We start from the raw sequence: 16,748 nt of genomic DNA, 5'->3' as shown, positions 1-16,748 counted from the left end.
CTTTTGCTTTATTTTTTATTTATTTATTTATTTATTTTTTAACTAGAAACACTTTAAATAGCAAACATTATTATTATTATTATAAACTAGAGATACACACACACACACACACACACACACACACACACACACACACACACACACACACACCACACATTCCATAGGCGTACTGGTTTTTACAATATTCTATCCCCCTACACTAACCCCTAAACCTACCCATAACAGAAAACTTTCTGCTTTTTTACATTTTTAATATAACATTGTCTAGTATGTTTTTTTTTAGGTCATTTTAATTATGAGGACTTTAATCACGTTATAATACCAGTGTAATAAGCATGTCATTACAAAAATTGGTGTCCTCTTAAATCATATAAATAAGCACGCACACACACACACACACACACACACACACACACACACACATGGGGATTCTCCATAGACTTAATGGTTTGTATACTGTACAAACTGTATATTCTATCCGCTTACACTGCTCCTATCCCTAACCCTACCCATCACAGGAAACATTCTGCATTTTTACATTTTTAATAAAACACTGCTTAGTATGTTTTTAAAGTCATTTGAAATATGAGGACTCAGGAAATGTCCTCATAAATCACGTTCAAGTTGTAATACCAGTGTAATACCTATGTCATTACACAAATTTGTGTCCTCACAAATCACATAAACAAGAGCACACACACACACACACACACACACACACACACACACACACACACACACACACACACACACACACACACACAAAACCTGTCCTAATTGAAAGAAAGCAAGTTGACAAAAAGATTGAATCCAATATTTGGTGATAATATAGCATAACGAGAGATTTATAAGCAATTTATTTGTAGGGTTTTTTTTTCTTTCTTTTTTTTTTTTTGACCGGGAACACCACAAATGTGTCTTGGTGCCATTTTATACAAAATAAAAGCATTCCAAAACAAACTTCCTGGTTGAAAACATTAAAACACAGTAGTGTCATAGACAGTGCAAATTTTATTTTAAAATATATTTTGTTGAATATTGACAAATTGATCCACAAATAATGTTTTTTTTTTTCACTCAAAAACTGAGGTGCATACATGCAGATCTATGAGGCCTATACGATCAATCAGTTCAACAAATAAATACAATATCAAATTGAAAGAAAACAAGTTGACAAAATAATTGAATACAATATTTGGAGATAATATAGCATAACAAGCGATTTACAAGCAAGGTCATTTTTGACCGGGAACACAAAGGTGTTACAGGATTTCACACAGTGTAAGGGTTAAGGGTTTCACACGGTGTTTGGTGTTTTTAGCCTCCAACGGCGCCTTCCAGGCAGCGAGGGGATGGGTAGGTTTAAGGTTGAGGTTAGGGTTAGCTGCCTGGAAGGAGCCATTGGGGGCTAAAAACACCATCGAGCGTTTCACACAGGGCGCTTTGGGGCACCATTGACTTCCATAGTAGGAAACAAATACTATGGAAGTTAATGGTGCCCCAGAACTGTTCAGTTTCCCACATTCTTTTGTTACAGGTTTGGAACAACCTGAGGGTGAGAAAAAAATTACAGAATTTACATTTTTGGGTGAACTATCCCTTTAAACAAATACAAGAACTATAGTATATTTTCATAAGGGATAGTTTAACGTAGAATCAAGAGGATCTTTATGAATTCTTGACCAAGCTGTTAATTTTCCCCATGAGTAAAATGTTTTCTGTTCTAATGATGGCTGATATTAGGAAAACCTGGCCTTCAGGTGATGTTGCCTAAATACAGAAACATATACTGTATCTGTTGAATTGTTTAGTGTATAGTTTTATATAATAAAACCAGTAATCTTTTACACATTTAGCAATCTTTTGACTTTATTATTCAAGATAGCGCAATGTGTTCAACAATAAATACATGTATTTCTGAACATTAACTGTGGAATGCTGAATTGTTTCCATTTCATAAGTCGTCAGGCACTTAAAAAACAATCCTGGGGAAATGTGAATAACTAAATGTAATTAAATTTAAATAAAAAAAATGTATTAGCTTCCCACAAATTTTTTATTCATTGCGTATAACATGTTTCATTTTATCTCAGCACTCAAGTCCAATCTGAGCAGAAAAAAATACTAGAATATGTACATAGAATATGTACACAGATGTACAACAGATATAAAGTTTCTTCCATTTCAATATATCACACACAATATGTACATAAAAGACTATACAAAACACGCACACATTGACATTAATGATAGTTGTGATGTCCAACAGGAAACAATTTTAGTTGTGGTCCATATAAACTTACAGATACTGATTGGGAGTGACAGAGGCATTTTCATAAGCTTATGGATAATCAATGCTGTTCTACACCCCCATCAATCTGTGTTAAATGAAGTGATTTACAGCATTTATTACTGTTCGGTCCATTTCTGGAGTGGAACTTGCGTCACTGAAACACAACATGTCACCATGTAAACCACAAAAAAATCAAGTATGCTCATTTTCAAGATGTTCAAAAAGTATTTTCAATTATACAACAAACAGAATGACATACAACATGGAAAACGCCAAAACAGTGTTTTGTGTTTCTTGAACACTACAAGATAATTAGTATTCCTTCACCTCTCTAAAACAGAGTAATGAAATGTTGTCATTTGACAGCGCCAAGAACCGCACTAACACTGTGGATGTACTGTAAGACATCTCGGACTGTAGATTTCATTTGTTTGATGGGTGTAACAAGACATGTACAAATACATACAATACATTTACTTAAGGATCTTCATCTAACATTCAAGCATTATCCTTAAAGATAATGTTGAAATTCATCACAAAACTGGACACTTTTCCTATTTAAATAAAGTTATAAACTGTATTTTTATATATTTATATATCATTCATCACAAATAAAGTTAAATGAGATTCACATACAGTGGGTTCCAAAGGTCTGAGACCAAATTGAATATCAGGGATTCAAAATCAAATATGAAAATAAAAAAATTAATAAAAGAAAAAAGATAACATTACAGGTACACTGTAACTTTTGTTCAGAATGAAAGTTTAAATAATGAGTCAATACACCTTCAATCATTCTTCTTTTGTCTTACCCTGATTCACTATGATATGAATCAGGGTAAGACTGATTACCCTGTCACCCCCGCCGAATAAAGGAGTCTACTGGCAAAAAGAGAACTCAACAGGGATCTTAATAAAATGGGAATCATCATTGTCTTGGAGAGAACGGTTGCTATTTCGTATTTGGAATGTTATAAAACTCAGATATGGCGTTTTTATTGCTCAACTGGTGAGTAAGGTATTTTATTGAACAGATAAACTATTACGTAGTTTACTGGAGTTCATTGTAAAGCATTATCTATTGTGAAGGGTCATTTTATTATGGTTGTTGTAGCGCTGTGCTGAAATTTATCTTCAAGGAAGAATCGTGTCTACTAATAGGTATAGCTACAGCAACTTCTTCAGTCAGCTTGAGATCCTTTCCATCTAAACTGGTTGTCTCTTAAGCATAGTAAGCTAGTGAATGTTTTATGAGCAGTGGGATAGCATATTCATCCACAGTCACGCAGAGCCGAAGCACAGCCAAAACAATGTTCTGTTTTGTTTTTTAACCACTAGAGGGATAAAAGTTACATGGTGGACCTTTAAGATAGATTTAGGATCATACGATTTTGCACAAATGTTTCACTTAAAACGTTATGCTAATAATATAAGTTGTAATGAACGGAACAAAGCATTTTCACTAACGAAAGACTTTTGGATCCCAAAATATGCACTGATCAAAATAAAAAAACACAAACTGTCTCTGTCACTGTAAAATTGCTCTGTTTAGTAGGAGGTAGACTTCAAACTGCATGTTTACACTTTTGGCAATAAAGATGAGTGAATTCTCATCATAGTTTCACAGTTTTTCCATCCATGTAATTTAGGAAGTTCCATTTGCCAGTCATAACAGCAATATCTTTGCATATAAAAATGTCTTTCAATAAAAATGTTATTAAAGCATCATGGCTATAACATGTCAAGAATATCTGTAACCAGTTTTTTGGTAACTGGCCTCCTTGAAAACCTTTTAATTTTGGACTTATATAAATTAAGGAGTTATCTGATAAGATATTTATCATGCTAAATGAAACTGAACCTGGATCACTAGTTGCAGGTGTGTTCTGTATTTGGTCTTAAGGATTCAGTTGTGCTCTCTCAGCTCTGTCAGTGTTGAGCCATCGACTTCTTTCCAGTGACCCACTGTATTATGATGAACGTAATACTCATAATCATGAAGATGAAACCCAGTGTCACAAACACCATCGCCTGGAAAACATAAATGGAAGTGAGAAAAAAAGAAGCCATGGATCTGTGAGAGTGAAGTAACTTTCTGTCTGATTTTTACCTGGATCTTTGGCCGAGATTTCAATGGCTCCTCCTCTTTGGGGACGATGCAAATGTAGAATATTCCTGGCAATATGAAAATGAGGCTGGGAGCAGATGTGGCACCTAAAAGAAAAATGAATCAGTTGAATTTTGCATATTAATGTGACCATTAAAATCCTCTACGCTGCAAATCTGACTCACCAATAAAGCCGAAGATATCGCGAATGTTGGGCACGAAGATAACGAGAAGATTGACGACAAAGAGGAGGCACACGGCGATGGCGATGTGACGCACCCAGCTGAAGGCCTTTTCAGGGAACAGAAGCTGCAAGACGGCACGGCGGATCTAGAGAAAGACAATGCAGCAAATTTGTAAAGAGGAATTATATGCAAGCAATAACTAATGAGCTAGGAAAATTAACATACCGGGAAAAGGACCACGGGAACGGTCAGTGTCACTGCCACCAGCACAGCCAGTCGAACACACAGCATCAGGGTGTCTGTCTTACTGTACATCTCCAGAAGCTCTGACTGTGCTTTTGCTAAACATATGTAGATACAAACTGACTGTTAAAACATTTTTAAATATCACAAATGTTGGTACTTTGATGATATATGGTATTTTGTTGTTCTTATTACCATAGAAGGTGAGGTAGCCAAAGATGGCAGTCAACAGGTACATGACAAACATGGCCAAAATAGAGATATTAGAAATGTTTTGCATGCGTTTCTTGCTTGGACTGAAATAACAAGGAGACAAAGATGCAAATGTATTAATACATTTAAAATGTGAATGAATGTGAAATGCCAATGTGAATCAACAAAACTGCAATTACAGCCTTACTTTTTGAGTTCTGTGTAAATGGGCAACACTTCAGGGTGACACACAAAAGCAAACGCCATAATGGGAATGGTAAAAGCAGTCTGTGATTTAAAACAAAAAAACATGAAATTAACAGATTAATTCATTGGGTTTGAAGTAAAGCCAAAAGGACACCTGATAATAAGATTTAAAGTAGATCTCTCACCTCTGGGTTGACAGTTATAAATTTAGCTTCACAAATGTCAGTGCTCATGCTTTCATTTTTGCTGGGTTCTGCAAGACAATCTGTGTCAAACTTCTTGTAGATGACCTAATAAGACACAATGGAGAGATGCATTCATCTGTCACAATGACATGATTAATGTATACTAGTGTCCTGGATGTCCCAATCTATGGTTTTCCCATGGAATTGGGCTACTTTTAAAATGCTGCAGTGTTTTCTTTCTTCTTCTTTTTTTCAGTGGGTGAAAGGTTTGATATTGCATAAGTTGTACTGCCTGAAGTGCTTGATTTGAAATGAGCTATTTGAGTTTTGTGAGGGAGGGTCTGTATAGTGATATACTACTCTATGGTGATTTTAAAGTTGACATTGTGTATAATGCACAACAATGAATGTAAAAATGTATTTTAGGTATGGGAGTGGCAAATTTTGAGTTTTGATAATTGGTATAGGGTCACTGGGATAGTTTTGGACTGTTTTTAATCAGCCAGTGGGCTAGTTCTGTTTCGCAGACCTGGCAACCCTGCTGGTGTCTTTATATGTAGGTAGAAGGAGAGTTGACTTACAGATATGAGAAAGAAGACCATGCAGCTGAGAGATAAGCCACTGGTGTAGCCTAGATAACCTAAAATAAAAGCATAAATACATGATAAATCCATGCACATTTTCATACCAATTTTTCAGGCTATGGGTTCGATTGGGTTCCAAGGTGTGTACTGATAAAATGTTTTATCTTTAATAATGGTGCGGTCACATTAGCAAAATTTAGTCACTTTTGAACCAAGCAGCTTTCTGTTGGTCAGCGTGGCTATTTCACGTGACAACCTTAAAATTAGCAAAATGATGTGCCTGGGGATCTTTTCGCCCTTACGTGAAATTTCACCAAACAATGTGACTGCCTTAAATCACTTTGAATTTAAACCGTCTAAACTCATTTAAGACACTCAACATAGATCTTTAGTGCAGGTGTGTAAATGTTTGATTAAGATTATGGTTATTATGAAATGAAATAAAATAGAATGACAGAGGGAGAAAACTGAAAATGAATGAATGAAGGGAAAGGTGGCAGGAACGTACCGAGTCGTTTCATTAATGCCAGGGGAAGAATGATTCCGACACTAACGATAATGATGAGATACTTCCCATTAACGTACCATGCACTGACAGAGAGAAAAAAGGTGTTTTACACAAAATGTCATGCTAATAGGAGTGATCATATGACTATAAAAAGCAGTCAGAGTGTTTTAACCATGTACACAGAGAATTAAAAATGTAACAAATAATAAAAAGGGAAATTCAGTGAGGTTCAAAAGCCACAAATTTGCTTATTTGATTAGTGACTTAGAAAAAGTACACAATATATAGTGCAAAACATTTCTTTGGTTTGTCTTTTTCAGAACCCTTGTTTTTACATGTTTTGTTTTAGATTTTTAGCATGGTCTCACATTTGGACCCCACTGTATCGGGCACATCAGCATCAGTACTATGTTCTGGTACTCACTCATAGTTATCTGGCAGTTTCATAAGACCCTGAATAATATGAGGTAACTCTATCTTCACAATGAACAGGTAAGAGGACATTGCTGTTGGATCATAGAAAGAACACAATTAGAGTTGTTGTGATCAGCACTCATATTGCTTTATGTGGTTATCACTGATTTTGATTTATCAGCTGTGATGTATTTTGACTTCATGAGTATAACTACTGAAAGTAATAATGCATCTAATTTTACCTCCAATGTTGTGCAATGTTATAATGCATCCTGCTAAGATTTTCCCAGGTGTACCAAATGCACGGTTCCCGAGCTGTTCATATGCACGGATCCCTAAACACACAAACAAACGTAATGGAAAGGTGAGATGCTTTTTTCATGCTATCAGGATTGCCTTTGAAGACATTAGAGAGAAGATGTTTCTCACCAACCACTTCAGCACTCTTCAGAAGCAGGTGGATGGAGTAGGCAGAGAGAAGAGCGATGGTTATCAACAGGATTCTGAAAACAAGTAACTCAAATGATGAAACTATAAACAACAACAGAAAAAAAAGTAACTTCTTACTGTAAACTTAAAGGTAAACTGTAGTTCACCCAAAAAATAAATGTCATCATTTACTGACACTCATGTCATTTCAAATCTACGACTTTCTGTTTTACGTGGAGCAGAAAAGAAGAATGTCACTGGGGTCCAAAACAACATTAAACCCCAATGATTTTCATTGTATAGACAAAAAATAAATAATAATATTTAAACTTTTGTCCCACAGAAGAAAGTCAGCTTTGGAGCAAAATGAGGGTGATTTTTGGGTCAACTATCCCTTTAATATCCTGCATAGATGGGTATTCAGAGAAATCTTATCCCCAAAATATTATTTTATTACCTTATCAAATCTTGCCCTTTTGATTTTACAGATTATCAGACTCATCAATCTGTCATTTGACTTTCAGAGGTGCTAATTTAATCACGATTAGGTGGCGCATAGTCCAGTTTCATTAGAGATATTATTAACGCCACCAGTCGTTGAATCATCTAACCTCTAATCTCCTTAATGACGCATTAGACAAGATCAGGCGTGTTTTCGTAGTAGCTTACAACCCACAAAAACACTGTCACAGTCTCTGCGATAAAGGTATGCAACATAAACAAAAACGCTTTTCCCCCTAGTGTCTTTTAGACATAAGCCTATCTGTAATTGCGTATTGCTGAATGTTATATGATTAGCAGGAGTGTTTTCCTTTTAGCTGTTGAGATTACAACTAGCGAAGCAACTAGTTTTTTGTACAACAAGCTGCTTTAAAAGCCTATTTGAGCTGTACAGACAGACAGATAGACAGACAGACAGACAGACAGGCTTTGACTTGATTACAGCAGGCTATTTATAACCCTTCTGATCTGTGAGGGCAGTACATGTGCGTGTCACATCACAGACATGGTGACGTTAAAGCTCCCTACACAAATAAAACCCGATCATTCAAGGATTAGCAATTGTATATGTCCTATCAATAAATATTGTTTTATTTTTGCTGGTTTTGTAGTTTTCATAGCCTGTGTGCTTTCAGAACTGAGTGTAGGCCAACTTGATTTATCCAAGCACTTGATCAGTAAAGAATGTGGTATAGTGGTAGGGAAGCAATGAAAATGAAAGAATGAAGGAACTGTATTTAGCAGAAACTCTTCCCTTTTGGTACACAATACCTCAGGGAATAAAAAAACATGCAAATATTTGACTTTGTATTGACTGAGTATTTGTAAGGCTGGATGCGGCTGGCACATGTGTACGTGACAGAGGCACAATGGAGAATGGAAGCATTTGCCTACAGTTAAATGTAGATGGACACAAATAAGCCTTAATGCTCAGTTACGCCGAACTCAGACACGCATATGCAACACACACATTCCAGCATACTAACAGAAGTCCTCTACAAGAAGGTGCGCTTTACGGTGCTAAAAATAAAATGCAGCCAAATGCCAAAGAGAGGCATTATTCCACCTCTCTAGACCTGAAATGTTCTGTTTACATTTGTAACTTTGGACCAGAAAGACTAGAAGGCTCTTCAACTCAAATGGGATTTACTCACAGTACATTTGACATAAAAGAAACAGTAGAATTCATTTTTTCCATATCACACCTTCAATAACCTTTATTTTGATTATACATTATAGCTCAAATCAACCCAAATGCATGCATAATTGCAAGTGTAGTTTGACTTACACAAAAAGGATGATTCCAGTGTTGGCCATGGCATAAGCCAGTCCCAGAATTCCACTGCCCATAATGGCGTTGCTGAGGTTGAAAATAGACATCCCGAAAGAAGTCTTTCCCTCAAACTGGAATAAAAGATGAATGATGAATTAGTCATGAACCTATTTAACTGAATAGGGTTCTTTAGCCTGAATAGTAGTTTGATTTTTCTGTGTAACTCCACAAACAAATTTAAGGATGAAGAAGTTAGAAATTATTCCTACTTGTCTGTAAGCATCTGTGTTTGTTTCAATAAATCTTCTAATCAGTTTCACCCCTACTTGTATGTTTCTGTGAAGTACATTTTGGAATTTTCATACTCACATCTGTAAAATGAGTTGTTCCATTGCTTTTATCGTGGAGGAACGTTTCGCTTTCTGTTATGTTTTCAAGGGCATCAAATCTGTGTAATACAAGCAGAGGGAATATTGTTTTTTATGCAAAGTTACAATGATACATTTCAATAGACTGTTTCATCTCTCTTATACAGGAAATGTTTTGAGAAAATACAGGAAATGACACAGCTACTGAATTTCGTTTTGAAATTTTAGCAGGTGAGGACTCTTAATATTCAGAGCTGTTAACAAAAACAAAAACTATTAAATAGTTTTGTTAACTGAAATAAAGCTGGAAAAACTTAAATACGTTTAAGATATACAACTAAAACAGAAATAAAACAAATGAAAATAAGTTAAAACTATTTAAGAAATATTTTTAAAACGCACATGAAAATACCAAAAAATTCACAAATTCAAATGAAAGCTGAAAATATTAATTATTAATTAAAAATATAAATTCAGGGACAGAGATAATATATATAAATAAGATATTTCTTATTTTAATTCAACCCCTTTAACAAATGTTTATATAATATATAAAATAATAATAATATGTAAAATAAGAAATATCTTGTTTTTTAGTTGTTATTAATCTTTTTAATGCTTCTTTTGAAGACTATTAAAAGTTTGAGACTGCTGCTTAAACAATTCACAAGTTTAATATACATAGATACTTTCAAACAAAGCTTTATAAGCTGCATAGTTTATAGGGTAAAAAAGATATGAGTTGACTTTTTAAAGCATGATCTTCATAATATGATTTGGTAGAGAAGTTTCTGAGATAGTTCCTCATGAATGTGTTGGTGTAGAAACGTACCCGCTCTCTGGACTTTTATCAGGGCTGAGATCATGGTGACCGTTTGACATTTTCTGTACCTCCATTTTAGGCTTCTACACTTAACAATTCTCCAAAGAACACTGTCTGTACAAGGTCAAGCTCTGTAAACACAATCTGAAACACAGAAAAAGGGTTCTGGGGTCAGTGATCATTTTATTGAGAACTGAAATGATTGTAAAACTTGAATGCGTTACTGAAAACAAAGTGCAGTGTGAAGTGTCCAAAAGCTGGAAAATAAAGCAGTGATTGAATGTGCAACAGGAGCATAATCTTCACATAAATACACAAGGTGGAAGATGAGGCAGGGGAAAAGTAATGGTAAAAACATTCCTCAGAGCATTACTGGCTGAAAGAAACCTACTGGAAAGATTAGTCTTGATATAAAACAGCTGTGTACTATCTGCATATTTTCCCCCTTCATCATTAATTCAGACTGATAAGTTAGTTGTGAGCAGTAGCTATTCTGCAGCTCTGTGTTTTTAATCATGTTTAAAGCTTAATTATTATAAAGTCAAGTCACCTTCATTTATATAGCGCTTTTTTACAATACAGATTGTTTCAAAGCAACTTTACAGTGATAATAGGAAATTAATGCAACAAAGATTGTTTTGGCTGTACAGCAGCTGTAGAAGAAAGTAATTGTCTAGCTTAAGTTTTTAATTGATTCATTTCCGTTGTAAAAATCATTAGTTATTAACTTACACGACACCGTTTTCAACTGAAAACAGAAAACTTTTAATGCGATCTGGCCGTTCATTTACATGACAACAGCGTTTTGGTGAGAACGCAAACCTTGAAGTGGTTTCAAAAGTGCACGTTTTTGTAAATGGGTTTTGAAAGTGCCCATTGGTTTTGAAAAACCATGATCATAACCGTGTAAACTTCAAAAACTCAAATCTGCGAAAACGGTGACAGCATGCACATGCGTATTACTTGTTTAGTCTTTAAGAACCCAGCTGCTGTGTTTTGAACCAGATGGAGTTTGTTATTAACAAACGTGCAAGGCAACCAGCCAGTAGAGCATTACAATAATCTAGCCTTGAGGTCATGAATGCATTAACTAACTTTTCCGCATTTGTCATTGAGAGCATTTGTCGTAATTTAGATATATTTTTAAAGGGATACTCCGCTTTAAAATGAAAATTCTGTCATCATATACTCACCCTCATGTTGTTTCAAACCTGTATGAATTTCTTTCTTCTGCTGAACAGAAAGGAAGATATTTAGAAGAATGTCAGTAACCAGACAGTTTCTGGTACCATTGACTTCCATAGTATTTTTTTTTTCCTACTATGGAAATCAATGGTACCAGAAACTGTCTGGTTACTGACATTCTTCTAAATATCTTCCTTTCTGTTCAGCAGAAGAAAGAAATTCATACAGGTTTGAAACAACATGAGGGTGAGTATATGATGACAGAATTTTCATTTTAAAGTGGAGTATCCCTTTAAGATAGAAGAATGTGGTTTTACAGATACTAGAAACATGGCTTTCAAATGAAAGATTGGTATCAAAGTAAATAAACAAAGTAAAAATACACTGTAATTTGAATTTGTGGTAGGTGTAATTACATGCAAGTTCAGGCTTCTCAACCTGAAAACTAAATATATGTTCAGATCTTCCCAAAGTGTTTTATTAAAGGTCAACCGTGTATAAATATAAATACATGGCAGGCAAAGTACTGTATTACGCTATTGCAAATTCAGCTAATGACTGTTTTCAGGGTTCCTATACACTCCCCCGGTTGCCATTGGTCAGCTGAATACCCCGAATACACGAAATACACGACTACACGAAACGCCAAAGGTCGAAATGGTCCTTTGCTAACAGATAGCTTCCTCCAGGTTCTACAGATCGGTTTGTCTCAAATTAACAGAGCAATGTTTTCATAGTGTCGCAGAGCCACTATGAAATTCAACCTACAAATGACTTGCTTACGGGCCCTAATATTAAACTGTTAAGAAACATCTCTAAGTACACTTAAGTGGCCTTTATTTTACATTAATATTATTAAATATATATATACTTTTACGATTTGAAGTACACTAAGGTGCAGACTTCTTTTTCCACAAGGATAAAGATGAAGCTAGTGAAACTTTCTCTCTGTGTCTGGTTTGAAATGATGATGGACACCACAGAAAGGGCAGTGCAGCATATGTTATGATTATAAATATATGTGTGTATAAAAAGGCATCTTTTAAGTGTAAACTCAGTTTAAGCATGGCTGATGCAACCCTTCGTAAGCTTGCACTCTCAAGGAAACAATCTGAAAAATGTGTCTGTGCTTGTAGGTCAGGAAATACTTAAGTCTTAATCTGTCATTTATGTGGAATGAAAGGATACTTGCAGTTTCCTTAATAGGCAAAATGTCTGTCCACTCAGTGCTTTATTAGGTTTTGATACAGAATTCCCTGAATAGTTTCAGTCCTTCCATGCCAAAAGTGTGGCAAGCACAGCTGGTCAGCAGCAGTATTGTGGTCAAACTGTCCAGAATATGTGAATATAAAATACCACTTTATTTGAACCGCAAATCAATTGCCCATTCAAAACACAATACATTTAAGACCACCATCACTCTGTACAATACATTATGTGCTTGTTTAAAGTAAGAGCGAGACTACAAGAGACACAGTTCAAGTGAAGTGTCCTTTAACAGCGTTCCATCGCCGAATGTCTGTAGCTGTTTGGTTATAATGAAAAATATGTCTATGGAAAAGAGGTTAATGCAATAGTTACTCTTGGCAAACCATCTAATTACTGCCAAAACAAACAATTGGTGGGAAATAAAGCATGAAATGAATAAACACAGAAACTGTAAAGCAAGGGAAGTTAGCCTGTGAGGCAAGTCTTGACCACATGACTCTTGTCTGATGCAAGACTTTATCTGTATTGAAACAGAACCAACCTCCCAACACACCCTTGTATAAACACATGCTTTTATTCTAAAAGAAATAGGCTGTTGAGGAAGTACTCACCACTTTAAGAAGAAGAGAAACCTTGCAAAATTCAAAAGTCTCTAAAAGTGTAGCTACGTAGTGTACTGAGGTCAGAGAGTCTTCATTCATTCATTTGTTTCCTGTGTTGCCTTAGTGAAGCTGTCCAACTTGTGTGTGTACATTTGTAGAGCTCACCTGTGTGGGGGAGGAGCAGGAGATTAACTCCTCCGTGAAGGGATGAAGGATGTCTATGTTTAAGGACGCTCTGGCATGTGTCCCATATATTAACACTCTTGTACAGGTTAAAAGTAGTGAATCTGCTGAGTTTTGTACATATGATGTAAGTTTGATTGTTTCATATGGCTGGGGTGTGTAAAGTTGAGTATGGGGTGGGAAAAGGTATCAGGGGATTGTGTGTTTGTGTGTGGGTCCTGGTAAACCCTACATTGTGGGGACCATATGTGATTTTTTTTTTTTTACCCTGTAGGGACATTTTTGGTCTCCATGACGAAAACAGCTTATAAATCATAATAAATCGTGTCCCTTTTTTGTCTTTTTTTTGTTGTTGAAAATGTTAAACTTAATGTTTTCTACAAGGTTTGTGTTTATGGGTAGAGTTAGGGGATATAGAATACAGTTTGCACAGTATAAAAATCATTATGTCAATGGCAAGTCCCTATAAAATGTGTGTGTGTGTGTGTGTGTCATAAGTAATGAGATTAGGAGATCAGGGCTTTTTTAAGGTAACCATGGCGAGCAGGACGAGGCCGAGGGCCATGAGAGAACGGCGCGAGGCCGGTGGCGTGACTGATAATGAGCGACACCTGCGCGACGCACCTGTCTCGTATCTCTCACAGAGGAGCGGAAGCATTAAAGGAGGAGCGACGACAGTGAAGATCGAGAGAGGAACAGGCCTGGATTTATGTTGTGTTTTGTTATATGTGACAGCAGTCGTCCGTGAAGGGCTGCTGTCTTTACTTTCATTTTGTATTTGTTTATTTTACATTTAAGAGATTTTAAGTTTTCTGTGCGCAATCATTCGAAGTGCGCGCCCAGAAAGCTGCCCTTCAGACAGAGCACAAGCCTAATAAATTGAGTTCTCTTTCTTGTCTTCTTGTGCTTGAATCGAGCAATTCACACAAAATTGTCAAAATGCCCGTATCGGCGAGTATCCTTGTGAAACATAGTCAGTTATGTGTTCAGTGAATATAAACAGTTGAGAAAGAAAGCGCGCGTGTAACAGTATATTGGATACGTTCAGCTCAACCTAATATTCCTGCTGCTGTCTTTAATGTTAATCTAATAACAAAAGATAAAGAGAAATTCACCCATTGCCTTTGACTGAATAACTTTTGTAACTTTTATAAGGAATCAATCTATATTTAATGTATACAGTGAAGACTATGCAGTTTTCTTTTACATTTGATTACTTTATTCAATTTCTGTACTTGAAAATTGTGATGTTTTCACTGGCCCAACCAGGCCCAATCTATCTGCCATAAAGTTCTTGGGCAAAATATTTGACTGACTGATGAAAATTATGAACCATGTCAGATGATATATATATATATATATATATATATATATATATATATATATATATATATATATATATATATATATATATATATATATATATACAGTATAGTCAAAACATCACAGTCAAAAGCCAAAACATAAAATAGTTATGAATTGCCATGAGATTGTGTTTGGTTTGGCAGGAGTATTTAAAGTATTTACTGTTGAAATTTCAACATAATATTTGAACTTAACAGCATTAGCATACAATAGGTGAAAATATACATAATCACAGTGATTGGTATGCCAATCATGAAAGTAGCAGATGTATTTAATGTTCAGTCATGCTTCATTGGACTTCATGTTCTTTCAATTTAAGGACTGCAAAAGTATACATTTTTAAAGAAATATTAAAGAAAAAGGCAGTGTATGAAAGACAGTATTTCTCTCACTCACACACACATAGCCAAATCATGACAGTATGCCAGTGTTTGCAGACATGTGGCCACTTGGTCACAATTGTTTACTTTTAGGTAATAAAGAGATTTATATTAAAAAATGTTGTGTGATTATCGTCATCAAACAGGATGTTCGCACACAAAGATTATATTGTCAGACAGGAACTAGCTTATATGACTCAGTCATATTCAGTACATGTGGCCCTCACTTACAGAATGCTACTGTTGCAGTGCCTTGTGGGTGAAATAAAGAGTCAAAACACTACATTATAACATCTAATAGTCTGTACTTTTTATGTGAGAGGAAACGTCATCTATTGTATTTTATCAACCTGACGTCATATTCTAAAAAATTCAGTTGAACACTATCTGAGATCCAACTCAAGATACACACTGATATCTAACAAGAACAGGCTCTCCTGGAAAGCTTTGGCCAACATTCACTGATATAACTGGTCACAGCCACCATTACGCCTTGTTGACGTTAAACCCCTTTATGACAAAGTGGAACTAAAATGCTACAGGTATGCATTTTAAACCAGTAAAGTGGTGCATTGCATAATACTCAACCTAATTCCATTTATCTTCAACCTCAGTTTACTCCACATCCTCTCCACAACGCACGTAACTCAAGTGATCTGTAGTTTGGGTTTGAGTATGAAGTAGAACATGCTTAGTGATGAATATCCCAATTCATAATCTATATCAACTGTACGTGCCATTATAACTTGGGAATATTCAAATATTTTAAAGTCTAGAAAGAGTCTATATACACATTGTAATATCTACAATGGCAAGGTTGTGTGAAATACATATTTAATATGATTCTCCTATGATTAAAAGAAGAAACAGTGTAAAGATCCATGTGAACCTACAGACAATTGTGTGATTGCTCTGAACTGCTTCTGTCATGAATTATTGCTGCTTTCGGCTCTAGCTGCCATGTGCCACATGGCGTACGTCTCCCTACTTCCTTCTAATGTAGCTGAGGAGCTCTTATGAATGGTGCTAACAATTAATCAAGAAACAGATTAATTATTAACTAGTGACTCTATGTAAAGAAACTGTTTGTCAACTATTATTTTGGACGAATATACTGTTGAAAGAATATTTGAGAGATATTATAGTCTCCTTACCTTTTTGACACTTGACAATTGTCTTCAATGTAGACAACAAATAGATCTTCTAATGGAGAAAAATGATGGTTTGATACTCCCAGATGGTCCTTGAGTACATCATCTAACACAGACAGATGGAGTGGAAGGGAGAGAGAGCTTTAGACAAAAATGTGGTGGCATTTAGTAAGGGAAGTCGTTTAGCCACTCCTTCAAACCCCCCCAAAAAAGAGCGGGACTTCTTTAAAGTTTGTCCCGCCTTTTTCTCAACTGAGAAAACTATGTTCTGAATCTCACATCTCTTTCTTTCCCTTTGCATATACATATAGCTAATGGTTGAGAACAACATTGTCCCCAGAAGTGAGCTAAATCTGACAAA

General features: G+C 35.5%; 1 protein-coding gene across 3 annotated transcripts; it reads right to left on the bottom strand.

The window, feature by feature from the left end:
- Positions 1-2,035: 2,035 nt before the first annotated feature.
- On the bottom strand, positions 2,036-16,557 carry slc38a5a (solute carrier family 38 member 5a). 3 transcript variants are annotated; one of them, XM_082188239.1, is made up of 18 exons: positions 16,391-16,557; positions 15,825-15,892; positions 13,318-13,473; positions 10,322-10,456; positions 9,491-9,569; positions 9,137-9,252; positions 7,348-7,421; positions 7,161-7,253; positions 6,929-7,010; positions 6,505-6,587; positions 5,994-6,052; positions 5,413-5,517; positions 5,229-5,308; positions 5,024-5,124; positions 4,811-4,926; positions 4,586-4,730; positions 4,404-4,507; positions 2,036-4,324 (listed from the first exon to the last, which is right to left on the bottom strand). In XM_082188239.1, the coding sequence occupies exons 4-18, from the start codon at positions 10,384-10,386 to the stop codon at positions 4,223-4,225; spliced, it is 1,404 nt and encodes a 467-aa protein (XP_082044365.1). In that variant the 5' UTR covers positions 10,387-10,456; positions 13,318-13,473; positions 15,825-15,892; positions 16,391-16,557; the 3' UTR covers positions 2,036-4,222. The 3 variants fall into 3 exon arrangements, with proteins under 3 accessions (XP_082044365.1, XP_082044364.1, XP_082044363.1); XM_082188238.1 differs by lacking the exon at positions 15,825-15,892; XM_082188237.1 differs by lacking the exons at positions 13,318-13,473; positions 15,825-15,892 and having other exon boundaries at positions 16,391-16,556.
- Between the last annotated feature and the right edge of the window lie 191 nt (positions 16,558-16,748).

This window comes from Leuciscus leuciscus (genome assembly GCF_965113295.1).
Source record: "Leuciscus leuciscus genome assembly, chromosome: 13".
Lineage (NCBI taxonomy): Eukaryota > Metazoa > Chordata > Actinopteri > Cypriniformes > Leuciscidae > Leuciscus > Leuciscus leuciscus.
Note: the sequence above shows the minus strand (reverse complement) of the source record. Positions and strands in the feature narration are given on the sequence as shown.

Bases quoted from the DNA above. Each gene is read 5' to 3' on its own strand.
- slc38a5a (XM_082188239.1), bottom strand. From the start codon at position 10,386: ATGGAGGTACAGAAAATGTCAAACGGTCACCATGATCTCAGCCCTGAT. The intron at 7,254-7,347 runs GTGAGAAACATC...TTGTGTGTTTAG, and splicing joins GAAGAGTGCTGAAGTGGTTG to GGATCCGTGCATATGAACAG. The intron at 4,508-4,585 runs GTGAGTCAGATT...TTTTTCTTTTAG, and splicing joins CGATATCTTCGGCTTTATTG to GTGCCACATCTGCTCCCAGC.